At 33.4% G+C, this 17,608-nt stretch overlaps 1 protein-coding gene across 3 annotated transcripts in view; it reads right to left on the reverse strand.

Moving 5' to 3' along the window:
• LOC141454926 (glutamate receptor ionotropic, kainate 2-like) overlaps positions 1–17,608 on the reverse strand; it is a 381,268-nt gene that overhangs the window by 22,063 nt on the left and 341,597 nt on the right. For all 3 annotated transcript variants that reach the window (XM_074129632.1, XM_074129631.1, XM_074129633.1), the window contains exons 11-12: positions 15,995–16,099; positions 6,650–6,907 (exon numbers count right to left, since the gene is read on the reverse strand). In XM_074129632.1, coding sequence (XP_073985733.1) covers positions 6,650–6,907; positions 15,995–16,099 — 363 coding nt within the window. The remainder of the gene's footprint in view (positions 1–6,649; positions 6,908–15,994; positions 16,100–17,608) is intronic.

Here is a 17,608-nt window from a genome sequence, read left to right on the forward strand (position 1 = left end):
TCTCTTCTCTCATTTATTAGAATTCCATGATTTCTTTATCGAAATGTAGAGAAAAGATAGGTGTATAAGTGGTACAAATTGGAATGTTCTGGAGATATTAGTTAACGAGATATTGGTGGTTAAATTTTTGAGTTTTTCAAACACATTCAAATTTCAAACGTTTATATCTCCTTTTGTATTGGTTAGATTTTAATGATTTCTATACCGAAATGGAGGGAATAGTAAGTTTCATACGTGGTATAAATGGCAATGTTTTAGTGATAATATTTCGTGAGATATTCAAGATAAAAATTTTGGTCTTTTTCACTTTTCTTTCGAATACGGTGAAATTTCAAACGTTTATATCTCTTCTCTCATTTATCAGAATTCCATGATTTCTTTATCGAAATGTAGAGAAAAGATAGGTGTATAAGTGGTACAAATTGGAATGTTCTGGAGATATTAGTTAACGAGATATTGGTGGTTAAATTTTTGAGTTTTTCAAACACATTCAAATTTCAAACGTTTATATCTCCTTTTGTATTGGTTAGATTTTAATGATTTCTATACCGAAATGGAGGGAATAGTAAGTTTCATACGTGGTATAAATGGCAATGTTTTAGTTATAATATTTCGTGAGATATTCAAGATAAAAATTTTGGTCTTTTTCACTTTTCTTTCGAATACGGTGAAATTTCAAACGTTTATATCTCTTCTCTCATTTAACAGAATTCCATGATTTCTTTATCGAAATGTAGAGAAAAGATAGGTGTATAAGTGGTACAAATTGGAATGTTCTGGAGATATTAGTTAACGAGAAATTGGTGGTTAAATTTTTGAGTTTTTCAAACACATTCAAATTTCAAACGTTTATATCTCCTTTTGTATTGGTTAGATTTTAATGATTTCTATACCGAAATGGAGGGAATTGTAAGTTTCATACGTGGTATAAATGGCAATGTTTTAGTGATAATAGTTCGTGAGATATTCAAGATAAAAATTTTGGTCTTTTTCTCTTTTCTTTCGAATACGGTGAAATTTACAAACGTTTATATCTCTTCTCTCATTTATCAGAATTCCATGATTTCTTTATCGAAATGTAGAGAAAAGATAGGTGTATAAGTGGTACAAATTGGAATGTTCTGGAGATATTAGTTAACGAGAAATTGGTGGTTAAATTTTTGAGTTTTTCAAACACATTCAAATTTCAAACGTTTATATCTCCTTTTGTATTGGTTAGATTTTAATGATTTCTATACCGAAATGGAGGGAATTGTAAGTTTCATACGTGGTATAAATGGCAATGTTTTAGTGATAATAGTTCGTGAGATATTCAAGATAAAAATTTAGGTCTTTTTCACTTTTCTTTCGAATACGGTGAAATTTCAAACGTTTATATCTCTTCTTTTATTTATCAGAATTCCATGATTTCTTTACAGAAATGTAGAGAAAAGATAGGTGTATAAGTGGTACAAATTGGAATGTTCTGGAGATATTAGTTAACGAGATATTGGTGGTTAAATTTTTGAGTTTTTCAAACACATTCAAATTTCAAACGTTTATATCTCCTTTTGTATTGGTTAGATTTTAATGATTTCTATACCGAAATGGAGGGAATAGTAAGTTTCATACGTGGTATAAATGGCAATGTTTTAGTTATAATATTTCGTGAGATATTCAAGATAAAAATTTTGGTCTTTTTCACTTTTCTTTCGAATACGGTGAAATTTCAAACGTTTATATCTCTTCTCTCATTTAACAGAATTCCATGATTTCTTTATCGAAATGTAGAGAAAAGATAGGTGTATAAGTGGTACAAATTGGAATGTTCTGGAGATATTAGTTAACGAGAAATTGGTGGTTAAATTTTTGAGTTTTTCAAACACATTCAAATTTCAAACGTTTATATCTCCTTTTGTATTGGTTAGATTTTAATGATTTCTATACCGAAATGGAGGGAATTGTAAGTTTCATACGTGGTATAAATGGCAATGTTTTAGTGATAATAGTTCGTGAGATATTCAAGATAAAAATTTTGGTCTTTTTCTCTTTTCTTTCGAATACGGTGAAATTTACAAACGTTTATATCTCTTCTCTCATTTATCAGAATTCCATGATTTCTTTATCGAAATGTAGAGAAAAGATAGGTGTATAAGTGGTACAAATTGGAATGTTCTGGAGGTATTAGTTAACGAGATATTGGTGGTTAAATTTTTGAGTTTTTCAAACACATTCAAATTTCAAACGTTTATATCTCCTTTTGTATTGGTTAGATTTTAATGATTTCTATACCGAAATGGAGGGAATAGTAAGTTTCATACGTGGTATAAATGGCAATGTTTTAGTGATAATAGTTCGTGAGATATTCAAGATAAAAATTTTGGTCTTTTTCTCTTTTCTTTCGAATACGGTGAAATTTACAAACGTTTATATCTCTTCTCTCATTTATCAGAATTCCATGATTTCTTTATCGAAATGTAGAGAAAAGATAGGTGTATAAGTGGTACAAATTGGAATGTTCTGGAGATATTAGTTAACGAGAAATTGGTGGTTAAATTTTTGAGTTTTTCAAACACATTCAAATTTCAAACGTCTCTCCTTTTGTATTGGTTAGATTTTAATGATTTCTATACCGAAATGGAGGGAATTGTAAGTTTCATACGTGGTATAAATGGCAATGTTTTAGTGATAATAGTTCGTGAGATATTCAAGATAAAAATTTAGGTCTTTTTCACTTTTCTTTCGAATACGGTGAAATTTCGAACGTTTATATCTCTTCTTTTATTTATCAGAATTCCATGATTTCTTTACAGAAATGTAGAGAAAAGATAGGTGTATAAGTGGTACAAATTGGAATGTTCTGGAGATATTAGTTAACGAGATATTGGTGGTTAAATTTTTGAGTTTTTCAAACACATTCAAATTTCAAACGTTTATATCTCCTTTTGTATTGGTTAGATTTTAATGATTTCTATACCGAAATGGAGGGAATAGTATGTTTCATACGTGGTATAAATGGCAATGTTTTAGTGATAATAGTTCGTGAGATATTCAAGATAAAAATTTTGGTATTTTTCACTTTTCTTTCGAATACGGTGAAATTTCAAACGTTTATATCTCATCTCTCATTTATCAGAATTCCATGATTTCTTTATCGAAATGTAGAGAAAAGATAGGTGTATAAGTGGTACAAATTGGAATGTTCTGGAGATATTAGTTAACGAGATATTGGTGGTTAAATTTTTGAGTTTTTCAAACACATTCAAATTTCAAACGTTTATATCTCCTTTTGTATTGGTTAGATTTTAATGATTTTTATACCGAAATGGAGGGAATAGTAAGTTTCATACGTGGTATAAATGGCAATGTTTTAGTGATAATAGTTCGTGAGATATTCAAGATAAAAATTTTGGTCTTTTTCACTTTTCTTTCGAATACGGTGAAATTTCAAACGTTTATATCTCTTCTCTCATTTATCAGAATTCCATGATTTCTTTATCGAAATGTAGAGAAAAGATAGGTGTATAAGTGGTACAAATTGGAATGTTCTGGAGGTATTAGTTAACGAGATATTGGTGGTTAAATTTTTGAGTTTTTCAAAAACATTCAAATTTCAAACGTTTATATCTCCTTTTGTATTGGTTAGATTTTAATGATTTCTATACCGAAATGGAGGGAATAGTAAGTTTCATACGTGGTATAAATGGCAATGTTTTAGTGATAATAGTTCGTGAGATATTCAAGATAAAATTTTGGTCTTTTTCACTTTTCTTTCGAATACGGTGAAATTTCAAACGTTTATATCTCTTCTCTCATTTATCAGAATTCCATGATTTCTTTATCGAAATGTAGAGAAAAGATAGGTGTATAAGTGGTACAAATTGGAATGTTCTGGAGGTATTAGTTAACGAGATATTGGTGGTTAAATTTTTGAGTTTTTCAAACACATTCAAATTTAAAACGTTTTTATCTCCTTTTGTATTGGTTAGATTTTAATGATTTCTATACCGAAATGGATGGAATAGTAAGTTTCATACGTGGTATAAATGGCAATGTTTTAGTGATAATAGTTCGTGAGATATTCAAGATAAAAATTTTGGTCTTTTTCACTTTTCTTTCGAATACGGTGAAATTTCAAACGTTTATATCTCTTCTTTTATTTATCAGAATTCCATGATTTCTTTACAGAAATGTAGAGAAAAGATAGGTGTATAAGTGGTACAAATTGGAATGTTCTGGAGATATTAGTTAACGAGATATTGGTGGTTAAAATTTTGTGTTTTTCAAAGACATTTAAATTTCAAACGTTTATATCTCCTTTTGTATTGGTTAGATTTTAATGATTTCTATACCGAAATGGAGGGAATAGTAAGTTTTATACGTGGCATAAATGGCAATGTTTTAGTGATAATAATTCGTGAGATATTCAAGATAAACATTTTGTTCTTTTTCACTTTTTTTTCGAATACGGTGAAATTTCAAACGTTTATATCTCTTCTCTTATTTATCAGAATTCCATGATTTCTTTACCGAAATGTAGAGAAAAGACAAGTGTATAAGTAGTACAAATTGGAATGTTCTGGAGATATTAGTTAACGAGATATTGGTGGTTAAATTTTTATGTTTTTCAAAGACATTCAAATTTCAAACGTTTATATCTCCTTTTGTATTGGTTAGATTTTAATGATTTCTATACCGAAATGGAGGAAATAGTAAGTTTCATACGTGGTATAAATGGCAATGTTTTAGTGATAATAGTTCGTGAGATATTCAAGATAAAATTTTGGTCGTTTTCACTTTTCTCTCGAATACGGTGAAATTTCAACCGTTTATATGTCTTTTTGTATTTATCTGGATTCCATGATTTCTTTGCCGAAATGTAGAGAAAACATTGGTATTTAATTATTGTTGATTTCAATAATTATGGTGTGACTAAATCTTTCTTCCGACTGTGATATTTTTTTACAGTAAATGTGTGCTGCATTGAAATCAACTATACTTTTTAGAACCGTGATTCACTAAAATTTAATTGCTTTAATTGTGACGATTGAATGTCGCTGCTGATTTTTATATTTAAAGCAGAACAGTGGTGCCTTGATAGCGTAAACTATGAAAGTATTTGGTCTTAATGTGTGAGCAAACTTAATTTCAAGACGGAAACTAGTAAGTATAGGCTATTAATCATCTGCAATTGGGTAATAGTTCGTTCATTAAATTGGGAGATCATTTAACGTAACAAATGAAAAACTATTTTCCCTGGAGTTTAGAAAAAAGAAAAACGACCTCTGGAAGCCGTTGTGTATTTAGTTAGAAGAAGGCTCCCCTATTAGCTAGTAATAAATTAGAAAGGGCTGCCGGTATAAACGGGCGACGATGCAGAAGTTGACAAGTGGAAATGACCGAGCTATAGTCGGGGAGGAGAGAATGACGTGAGCTGCTCCATATCTCTTTTACTTCCGCAGCATCCCGCCGAGCCAATTTCTTTCTTTCAAAAGCTAAAATTCCATCTCTGTATCGCACACATACACCCGGCTATAGTTCCTTGAATTTGCATACTTCTCCTTGTAAAAGGGTCACTTCGTCCCTTGGAGAAATAATCAAATCAACAACTTGTTCCATTATTTGGAATTTTACGTTTTTTTTTTATTTTATTCATTACGCCTTCGTTACCATTATTATGGTTTATTATGAGGTCAGAACCGGAAATACACATTTTTGACGTCCTCATAACTAGAATTATGACTGATTGTGAGGTCAGAACCGGAAATACACATTTTTGACGTCCTCATAACTAGAATTATGACTGATTGTAAGGTCAGAACCGGAAATACACATTTTTGCCGCCCTCATAACTAGAATTATGACTGATTGTGAGGTCAGAACCGGAAATACACATTTTTGACGTCCTCATAACTAGAATTATGACTGATTGTGAGGTCAGAATTATGAAAAAACACTCACACGAAATTCATTTACCACAATTCAGATAATTATTTGTATTGTTCATCCATTTTGGTGACTGATTCTTTAATGAAAGGGGTAGTAAGATTATTGCCAATTTCAGCCGTAATATTTTTCTTAGTGTTAGTGCCAAGCTGTCGACTTAGGGACTAAGGTCCTTTTCAGGGCTTAAATCTATGAAAGATTGTATTTGTTTTACATTATTGTGTCTTCTGCTTTGACTGTTGCGATTCTCAGCTATTCAACCACGACTTCTACACAAATTACTATTATTAATAAGTATAAGCCCTGAAAATGGACTTAGTCCCTAAGTCGACAGCTTGGCAATAATTATTTTTCTTCCACTTATTAATTAAGTATTTTTTGAAACTTCGAATTTGCTCTAAAAAGATAGTTGACGTCACAGCTCCTTTAGAATCTCATTATATTTACCGAGAAGAAGGTTTCGAACCAAACTGATAGACTTAACACACGTGTTGTCCACGTGCAACTGCTTTTTCTTTTTGGCAACTTGGATTACCAATTACCCGAATTGGCTAGGTTTTGATTCTCTAAATCTGTTTCAAAGTTTTCACACCGGAAGTGGGGCTGTCCATTTTTCCCCTATTTTAACGATTTTCTTAAAATTGGCTCCCAAATGAATGAGGAAAATTGCAGCAAATTTTGGGAAAACAAACTTTATCACAGGTAAATAAAGAAAAACCCTTACCTTAGGATTTAAATCAGATCCTTGTTGCATTAATGTTCCAATAGTAAACCAAAATGAATTAGCTAAAGAAAATTGATTTTCCACTAGATCATTTTCCACATCACACGGATGCGGATTATGCCATTCGTACGGTGAAAATCTTGCTACAATAAACATAGTTATCGACACTAATACGTAGGCTGCTAACACGTACAACCATATGTCAACAGCTAGTGGATTCATAAAGGAAAACAGACGGGTTTCCTGTGATTTCGGCACCTGGAATATAAAAGAAAAATACATTGATTATATTCTTATCAATTTTTTTTTTTTTTAATTTAAGGCGTGTCAACATAATAGGTTATTAGCAACCGGAGCTTTTTTTAGTGCACTGTCGGCTTCAGGACAGAGCTCTCTCGTTACAATCAACACTGCTTATCAATGGATAGTGTTGTCCATAAAAAGCTCCTAGGAAGAAAAAAATTTAAGGCCTCTTTGGCGTAGGATACATCTATCCCCGACTTCCGGCAATAACAAATGTTTCAAATTATGAAACAAAAAAAAATTTCATAATTATTCTGTAATCGAATCAGCTGCACCTACTTTTAGGAAACGAACGTCATTTTCTAACTAGGCGGAAATAAGACGCGTCTTCTAGTCGGCCATCATGATTATCTCCTTGCATTTCACTAGGAAGTAAGGTTATAGATCTTTCTTTTACAACTTGAAAAAGATTATTCTCTTTTAAGCGGTTTTTATGACTTCAGTTAATCGGATGGAGCCCACCAGTAGATATCACCACAATAGCTCTATAGTTCGGCAACCTAACGATCTTTCGAGAACAATAAATTCAGTGTGACGCACAATAATAGGACATGAGAAAGTGAAAACGTAACTATCGAGATTTAAACATCGATAAGTTATACTGTTTAGGCACATTAGATTCCGCTCAACTAGTACATCAAATTTTAAGGCCATCTCCCTTTACAGAGAGAGAGCTAGAGAAAGAATGTTTAATGCAGCAGGTTTACCAACTTTCCACCAATATCCGGAACTCATTAAATTCCCATTATTACCTACTAGAAGAAGAAGAAAAAAGTGAACCACTTCATATTCATCGTAAACTATGTGATAAGAGATTCACGCACCTGCCTTGTAACCTCACCTTTAAAATTTATTTGTCAACTACTGCTTGCACATCAACACCAAAATAAAAAAAGTAAAGTAATTGCCTATTCTTCAGGGCGGGGCTTTACGTCCAACTACCAATTAGGTGTCGTGGACGGAGGCGACTAGCAAACATACTTTACTGTAAATTCCTCATATTAACCATTGGGAATATAGACTAGTACCGCAATACATCTTAGCTCTGCGGGTCTAGCCTATAACCGCCTAACATACTTTACTGTAAATTCCTCATATTAACCATTGGGAATATAGACTAGTACCGCAATACATCTTAGCTCTGCGGGTCTAGCCTATAACCGCCTAACATACTTTACTGTAAATTTCTTTTATTAACCATTGGGAATATAGACTAGTACCGCAATACATCTTAGCTTTGCGGGTCTAGCCTGTTACCGCCTAACATACTTTACTATAAATTTCTCATATTAACCATTGGGAATATAGACTAATACCGCAATACATCTTAGCTTTGCGGGTCTAGCCTGTTACCGCCTAACATACTTTACTATAAATTTCTCATATTAACCATTGGGAATATAGACTAATACCGCAATACATCTTAGCTTTGCGGGTCTAGCCTATAACCGCCTAACATACTTTACTATAAATTTCTCATATTAACCATTGGGAATATAGACTAATACCGCAATACATCTTAGCTTTGCGGGTCTCGCCTCTTAACCGCTTGGCTACCGTGGCGCCTAACAACAAAACAATAAACTTTGTTCATTTCAATTATAAGAATTGTTTGTTTAAAATTAGAAGTTCCAATTTAAGTCGCAAGTATGAAGTGAATTTTATCAGTATTAATAATTAACTAGGGCCTTGCATAGAGTGAGCAGGCAATTTGGAAGGAAGTTGACACAAGTACGAGTAAATCAAATTCCAGAAATTGAGTGATGGCCGGAAATAGCATGTTGTGAGGTACGTTTCACTGAAATGGTAAACTTAAGAAAAAAAGAGGGACAATTACCTTTCACTACGGAGAAAAATCCGTATTTGGCCACTCAGATTCTTACAGAGATCTTTCATGAACAGAGTAAGACGTATTGAGGTGACCTTGGAGGATTCATAGAACAGTGGAACTCCAAAGAGTACGTTTGATGAAGTTTGGAAGAAAGAAGCTAAATCGGCAGGGATTAGGTTTATACATTGAAGGGATCCATCAAGAACTCCAAAGGGTTCAAAGAGTACGTTTGATGAAGTGTGGAAGAAGGAAGCTGAATGAATGTGCAGGGATTAGGTTTAAACATTGAAGGGATCCATCAAGAACTGTTATTTCCTTCTCTGGTCCAAACTTGAGAACGCCATCATTTTTTTTTTGGAATCCTTACACAGAAGAAGAAGAAATCCAGCGACATGAAGATTTACAAAAGAAACTGGTCCCCACTTCCATGGGGATTAAGTTTAGGCCCAAGGTTGGATGCCCAAGGTTTCTGTCTCTTTTATAAGAATAAAAGAAAATCAATATTTAACCCTTAATATCCAATTTTAACGTAAATAAAAGTTTGAACGGAAGTTCTGTATTTGTAGTTTGCAATTTACTTCTTTTGCAAAAATCTCAAGCTTCATGAAACACGTATTTTGTCACAATTTTCTTAAATTCTGTAACTACTTGCTTCAGAATTGTAATAATTTCAACTAAACTTAAGACATAAGATCTAATTGAAATTTCAATTCGTACACATTTAGCGCAACATCCCCGCTTAGAATTTCAACTTTCAATTTCCTTACATTTACTTTAAATTAAGTCACACATGTGATTATAATGAAGACAGACATGAATCAAATTTATATTCACACAGTGTGTTGAGTGCTAAAAGGGGGTGGGTAAGAGAGTGGGAGAGGGAGATTGAGGAGAAAGAGAAGAGACCTCTTCGTGGGGACGACTAAAGCTGGGATACGACGAACCCATCATCTTGTCAGTATGTCAGTTTGGTTAACAAGATTTAGGATGTAAAATTACGAAGATAAAGGTAAATCCAGGAGATTGCATGCGAGCATGAGAGAAGTAAAGGAGAAGAGAGGCTCTCGCTTTCTCTCAGGGAGATCTCAAAGGCGCTGAGAGCTACAACTCTACAGGAAACTTTGTACCGAGTAAGAGAAGAGAATTTTGTTTTAAATGATTGTTTAAATTTTAATGAGAATTCAAACTTTAATAGCATTAAGACTTTAATTATTAAAGTTTATATTGAGTTAAAATAAAAGGACTGTATTTGTCAAAATTATAATAAGACAAAACTAAAATCTGGTGTAGATACTTTTTCTTACAATGTACTGCTTTACCATCAAAAAAATATTGTTTCAAAATTAAACCATTTTGTATAAAATAACTGGAATATATTTCAGGCGCCACGGTAGCCGAGCGGGTTAAGAGGCGAGACCTGCAAAGCTAAATGCATTGTGGTACTGGGTTCGATTCCCCGGTCTTAGGCCTTGGATTTTATTTAATGGTTAAATGAGAAATATTGCTATTAACCTAGTAAATGGTAGTTGGACGTTAAGCTCCGCCTGAAAAAATAGGCGATTACTTTACTTTACTTACTGGAATATAGTTGGTCGGGACCTTACTTTCAGGAACGGGACAAATAATAAGTTCAGTTTGAATCCAACCTTGGTTTTTAAATATAGACTACTAGAGCTATCTAGTTGTACGGTGGAGAAGTAGGTTAATATTTTTGAAACATCTCTATAGAAACATCTTCTCAAATAATCCTTACTCCTTATAACAATAAATACTTCAGTAAAAATATTACACTGCTAAGAACAGCAAAATGATACACTGTTTATTTCTAGAACAGTTAAATCCTCTTAACTTCAATTTGTAAGTCTTAAAACTCAATTACCGTCGGTTACATTTTGCTTCATTGTTTCAAAAAAAATTTGAAGGTAGAAATTTTGTTATATTCCAGACTATAAATAATGCACAACAAAACACTTCACAAGTATTATTACCTGAAACAGTAGGTAAATACTGTAGCTTTCGCTTTATATAGTGGAATATTTCACAATAGATTGTGAAAAGCATTTAACTTTTGTTAAAGCAAATATATACGTAGAACATTAGAAAGATATTTTACAGACTGATACCATCATAATAAACGTTTGTATATTGAAGTTCACGCTGTTATTTTCCACAGTGGGAAAACTGTGCACTACTACTGAGGGCGGAAAATGATACATCCGGAATGGGTTTCGAGCATGTGTATGCAACGGATGCCAGTACCAGGACCGCTGATGCTGGAAAACCACATAAATCTGCATATAAACTGCAAAATGAAATAGAACCTGATTTGAACAAATACTAAGTTAATAGAAAATCTTTAGTCTAACATTGGGAGTACACGGCTTTTCTCCTAGGGATATTATTAAACAAAAGATTATTATTGACTTGGGAAATTCAAGAAAGAAACCGCCCTTTGTAGAGGTGGAAAACTTGTTACTTCTTATGGTGTGAGCAGATTGCATACAGAGTAGTGCTTAGTGAACTCGGATGGTTGAAGTAAATATAAATAATTAGCAACTACATTTACAGGTGCAAGGCCTGTTAGGCAAACTTAGGAAATATCAATTTCACTGAAGAAGAGGCCTAATACTATTACCCCAAATAGCTGTTCCAAGATAGAAGAAAGGTTTGAATACAAAACTGGAAGAATAAGAATTCTCTCATCTCTAGCCCCTGGTATCTAACCAAATGAACGGTTGCATTCTAGAAATAATTAAAAATTTTGCAGATTCACCATCAATACAAATATGAAAAGATTATTAAATGAAATACTGCTAAAAATCTTCTTTACAGAAGGCTGACTTTCTGAAAGAATTACTGCACCACAATCTGCCCGTGTTAAGCATAGAACTCTCTGGTGACAAGTTACTGAACCTCTCTAGGCCCCCGTTGATATTCACAGCCTCCAAATTCTTCAAAACAGTACAAAATTTCCTACTCAGATGAAGAATCATTTTGGTAATGTAAAAAGTACTCCTTGAGTTCTTATTTATTTGAGAATTTGGTTGTTAGTTCATTCATCAGCTACGCATTCAATATTGGTTTTTACTATTTATTTAACATATCTGTTCCAGCAATGTTCATCTATTAGTAAGTACAAATAATATTTGCTGGAAATTTATTTAAATCTGCAGCGCTGGATAATATCTAAATTTATTCGTACCAGAAGACAAAAACTCGACAACTGATTCAATCTCCCATCAATTGATGAAACTCCAAAAACAGGTCGAAGAGAATGAAAACAAACGTGCTATGACAATAAAACAATAAACTTCCCCACAAAATGAAGTTCAAACTTCAGAAAGATTTGACGAACAAAATTTAAGACACCAGAAAATCATAAAAGGTTACCAAAAACTTTAAAAAATACGTTTCTTCCAAGTAGTCTTATAATTCTAACCTTTAATTTGTTCAGATGTCCCTTGAGGTTCAGTTGAAGGCACTAAATTTGATTCCCTTCATGACGTCCCTTTAATTTTCTAAGCAAAATATTTTCAGCTTCAAGAGTGGCATCAATAATTTTGCCCATAAGATGGAGAATATTTGTGAAAAACAAAAGTTTAGTAGAAAGTAAGTAGTAAGTTTTGATTGGTAATAAAGGGCAGATTCTATAAAACTATGTGTAGATCAGTTACCTAGACAACCATGGTTTAAGGGAAACTGTCACTAATAAATGGGTTGTTACGACAATAAACAGGCTGAGAGTGAACCACTCGGTGTGCGGATCGTATCTTCACAGGATCAACAAAAGGTCCACCTCTCCTCTTTGCGTAGATTGCATTGAGGAGGAGGATTTCAGGATAATACAATAATGATATGTCCACGTTATGTAGTAGAAAGGAAACGAATGTTTGACGACTTATACAGGTATTTAGATGCACCATTTCGCTACGAAAACATAATATTCTCCACCAACATCTGTGTGCTTAAAAATCTGTAGCAGAGCTAGCTAAGAAATATGAATGTATTTAAAAGTTATAGCCGATTAGAATGATTGCAAGAAAATGATTAGAGAAGGATTACGGTGATTTTAATTTCGGTTAAACTATAAGGATGGCAGGAATATAGAGTACTGATCCATCCATTAGTTGTAAGTTTGTATGTAAATAGTTGTATATAGTAGAGAGATGAATGTGTGAAGCGAATGTATTTATAAGTAAGAATGGAGAGTGAATGATATTCTAGTGATATGCTTATCTAAGAGTTCTAAGAGTTGGTAATAAAGGGCAGATTCTATAAAACTATGTGTAGATCAGTTACCTAGACAACCATGGTTTAAGGGAACTGTCACTAATAAATGGGTTGTTACGACAATAAGCAGGCTGAGAGTGAACCACGCGGTGTGCGGATCGTATCTTCACAGGATCAACAAAAGGTCCACCTCTCCTCTTTGCGTGGATTGCATTGAGGAGGACACACTTTAGGTGCTCCTAGAGGATGCTGGATGTAAAAAAGGCAAAAAAAAGAGGTTTTGATTGCTGTATTTATGATTAAATATAATTAAGTCCGATGGAATAAATTAAGTTAATCTTGACTTAGTTATGAAGGCATTGTTGCTATGCAACTTTATGAGACATAATATAATACAATAAAATGAAATAATAATCACAGGCAACAATATTAAGCATAGGGCTTAGTCTTTTCCCCAGATCTGCTGGTCTGATATAGCTAAGTATCCATTCTTAATATCCAACTGCTGGCTCTTAGATTTTTCTCTTCCTAGGAGCTTCTTACAACTCAGTTTCCGGTGTTAAACAGTATTGTCTGTAACAAGACAACAGCTGACCAGAGGTACTGAAAGAAGTGCCTAAAATGTTGAGGTTACTTTGCTGTTTCCCATCTTTTAGAAATTTAAAAGAAAAATCATCAACTCACAATTTATTTTTTAAAAAAAGTGAAAATATTGTGGAGCGGGGAAAAGACGAACTAGAGACATACTCGTACAATGTCTGGCTTTCAGGATGGGTGTTGGTGCGAGAAAAATGTGGAAAAAATGAGATTGTAAGTGATCGTTTATATTAAAAAAATAGATTTTTCCACGCGTCGTCTATAACTATAAAGAGACATATATTTTCCATTCATATACAACTACTCACTAACACACAGCAAACTTATTCCATTGTAAACTCATCTTCTTCCGCCCATCTGGTTATGATAATCAATTTATTGAGATGGCTGTGGAACTGTGCGTATCTAGGTGGCGGAGATAACAACAGTTGGCAAAGCAGGTTGGTGGGGGGTTGGATGGTTTGTTTTGTAGTAGTGGTGGGGATGCTATCTAGAGGGGTGTGTTGTGATAAGAGAGAGGGAATATGGGAGCATTTCCTTTGATGTGATTGTGTGCATCAGTGCGTGTGAGCAGTTTCACACATCAAATTTAAATGACTTTTTCAATAATTTTTTTTTATTTTTCACATTTATTTTTTTAAATAACCATTTGCTAACTTTTTGGGCTCTTCCATCGTCAGTTCAATTTTTCAAACTTTTCCAAGGAAACCCTAACCAACTTATTGCAGTTAGTAAAAGTTTGTTTGAAGAAAATCGTTAAAGCTATTAGGAAGAGGAAGAGGAAAACTTAGTTCGGTGATACTTCCAGTTGAGGAATTTTGATCTTAAATCTGTTTCCATGGTAGAAACACAAAAGGATTTCCGGTAATTTTAAAATATTTCGCACACACACACACGCAGTTGCAGCCAGTTAAAGAAAAGCGAAACTTTTTTCACAAGCTTAGGGGCTTGGGTAAAAGCATGGGAATTACACACAATCGCAATACTTTTTTATTAAAGGATAATGCCAGTCCCACCCCCTAATCCCCTTGGTTTGCTATCTCTCATCTCGCATCAATCTAGATAACCATTCCAGGCCGTTAAAAAGCCAGCAGCCTCGCGATTTCCTCAGGGAATGACGAGAGCGATTGGGTGTTTTTACATGTTTTGCTGACATGGTCACATGCTATACAGTTCTATATCAATGTTACTTATAGCATTACTAGTATTAGTATAATAATAATTAATAATAAACATAATAATAATAAAAAGATTTTCACAATTTTATTATTAAGCATGGAATTTAGTTTTTAAAAAAATCCCCCACAATGTGTGGAATTAAAATCAGACAATGACATGTATACTAGACGTCGAACGCAGGGCAAAACAACCAAAAGTTTACAACTTCTTTAATAGTCACTGCAAGCGACTTTTTCTGCAATATCTCTGTGGGGCTTACAGATTACAGAGCATTCTGTGCTCTTACATAAAATCTTGCACCGCTTCACGTATGAACATTGCTCTAGTTAACTAGGGACACAAGTTGCTTTTACAAGGAAGAAAAGTGCTTTGAATTCTGTGTAAAATGAAATCATGCTCGTACTGTGAGGTCTGAATCTCCATCTAATGTAAAAATGGCATTGCACAAGGGGTTGAGAGCTTCTATTTGTGTGCCTAATTCCCCAATCTCTAATGCGGAGACCAAACATGTACCAACCACTTATCATTTGGCTGACTACCCCTCCGTATAAAATACTTGGCAGTTCTATTGGGTAAGATAAAGGAAACATCCCACCAAATAATATATTCTTATTGTATTTTATTAAAACGAGTTTTTATCGTTAATGGCAATTTTATATTTTTCACAACGAGTATACACGTCGAACGCGCTTAACTGGTTAGCCTACTTTTCTAGGTTTCATTCAACCCCAACTACGACCGCCCCCCGCTCAAAAAAAACCCCTCCGTATGACGGTTTGGTATGTCGTTTACCACCAATAGGGGGCCCTATGTGCGAATGTTCATTTTTAAAAAAGTACATCATGTATCTCCACCACATCAATCGTGACATGTCGTCATTGACGGTCGTTACCTTTTTTTTTAAACCAAATAACCGTCCCATAAAACTGTATCAATGTTTTTAAAAAAGAGGAATTATATGTAGGATGATGAGCTAAAGTTTGCCTTAAGGCACGCTAAAACCTAATTAGTTGGGACAAATCAAATATCTCTGCAGATTCTATGTGTGTTGAAGGTGTTCTAAGAGTGTTGAATGCTGTGGTAAATTGTTAGGCTGAGATTCACGCTGCTAGCCAAGAAAATTATTAGTTAAAACCTTTCTCACATCAGGCACAGAGTAAGAAAGAAAATTTATTGAAAAACCTGAATGAAAACTATTACATTACCTTGAACAATATACTAATCCCTAAGTTCATAAAAGGTTTGGTGAAGTCTATTACGCTTTCCCTGGCGTAATTTATTGTCATGGAACCAACGGCTAAATCAGCTTTCTGCAAAAAATATATCAAAAAATTAGTCAATAGTTTTGAAGGGGGTGGGGCCCAAAATGTTTTCATTCAATAATTTCGTTGAAGTGTTTGTTGAACTTTAAACAAACAATTCGTTAACAAACTTTGTTGATTATAACTAACAAATAAGCGAGAAATTACAAATAATTTCTAAACAATTTATTCCATTACATAAATAATAAATAAATAAAACCAATTTAAAAATAAATAAATAAAATGAATAAAGCAAACAGTTAGAGGGGGGAATATAAATTGAATTGGGAATGTTGGATAACAAAAAATTGAAGATTTTATTCTGGAAGGTGCGTGCTTGAAAGGGCTAGCAAATTTTCTATAGGGAATATATATATATATAACCTGCCTTACCTTGAAACCTTCTGCTGGCCTCAACTCTGCTTCAGCCTCTTTATTACGTCACTCACCTTCTTTTCACTGCCGTCTTGATTTCTTCTACTACATTCAGTGACGCCTTCTATTTTTGTTCGAAATGTATTATAACAGTTCTATTCGTGTGGAGATAAACGAAAGGAAGAAATGCTCAGCTTGTTGGAGGTACAGAAAATTGGGGAGAGGGGAGAATATTCTAGTTTACATTTTCCACGGTTTCCGGCTTACAGCGATTAATAATAGAAAAGAGCTTGGCATTAGGAAAATCTGATGCAGAATTAAACAGAGAGGTTTTTTTTTTTTTGCCAATTTTCGTCCATTAATCGCGGGATGCATTTAAAAATCCCCTGGGTAGTGGTCTTCCAGGATTGGCTAATCTTACAAGGGACTAAAGCAGGGATCGGCAACCTATTTCAAGTAGAGAGCCATTTCTCCTTAAATAATTTTAATAAATCTTACCAAGAGCCGCGAGGATGATAGAGTACAGAAGTCTGTAGATCATTTGTATTCACAAATTATTATTTTATGATATTCAATAACATTTAAATGTTTTATATATTTATTTTCACATATTGCAAAGTAAATAAACAAATAAATAATAACTTAAGGAACGAAAAAGGCGGCTGTCCTATATATTACGTACTGTATTTTAAAATAATTCTATTCAATTTCAAACCAAATCTCAATTTAAAATTCTTTTTGAAAAAATATCTTTACTTTAATAAATGAAATTTTCATTTATTTCAATAAAATTAAAATACACAATATATTTTGGGCAGGCTGAAGAGCCACACAATTTGGATAAAAGAGCCGCATGCGGCTCGCGAGCCGCGGATTGCCGACCCCCTGTCCTAGAGGATTAAAAAATAATTTTTTATCAAAAAAAAAATTAAAAAAATTTTCCTCAGCAGGTTTAGCATGGACCTTAGCTTTTCCTTTTATTGACGTAAAAAAAAGGAAAATGTTCATTTTCCTCTCTCTCTCGTATCCAACAAACTATCTTCGGAAGGATAACTAGAATTTCCCATTACAGAATAACCGTCAATCATTCATCTCTTTCTAGCTAGAAAAAGGAGACGAAGAATATATATGGATGGGCTGGGA

The sequence above is a fragment of the Rhodnius prolixus genome, unplaced genomic scaffold (assembly GCF_049639745.1).
Source record: "Rhodnius prolixus isolate KJV_2025 unplaced genomic scaffold, Rpr scaffold_15, whole genome shotgun sequence".
Classification (NCBI taxonomy): Eukaryota; Metazoa; Arthropoda; class Insecta; order Hemiptera; family Reduviidae; genus Rhodnius; species Rhodnius prolixus.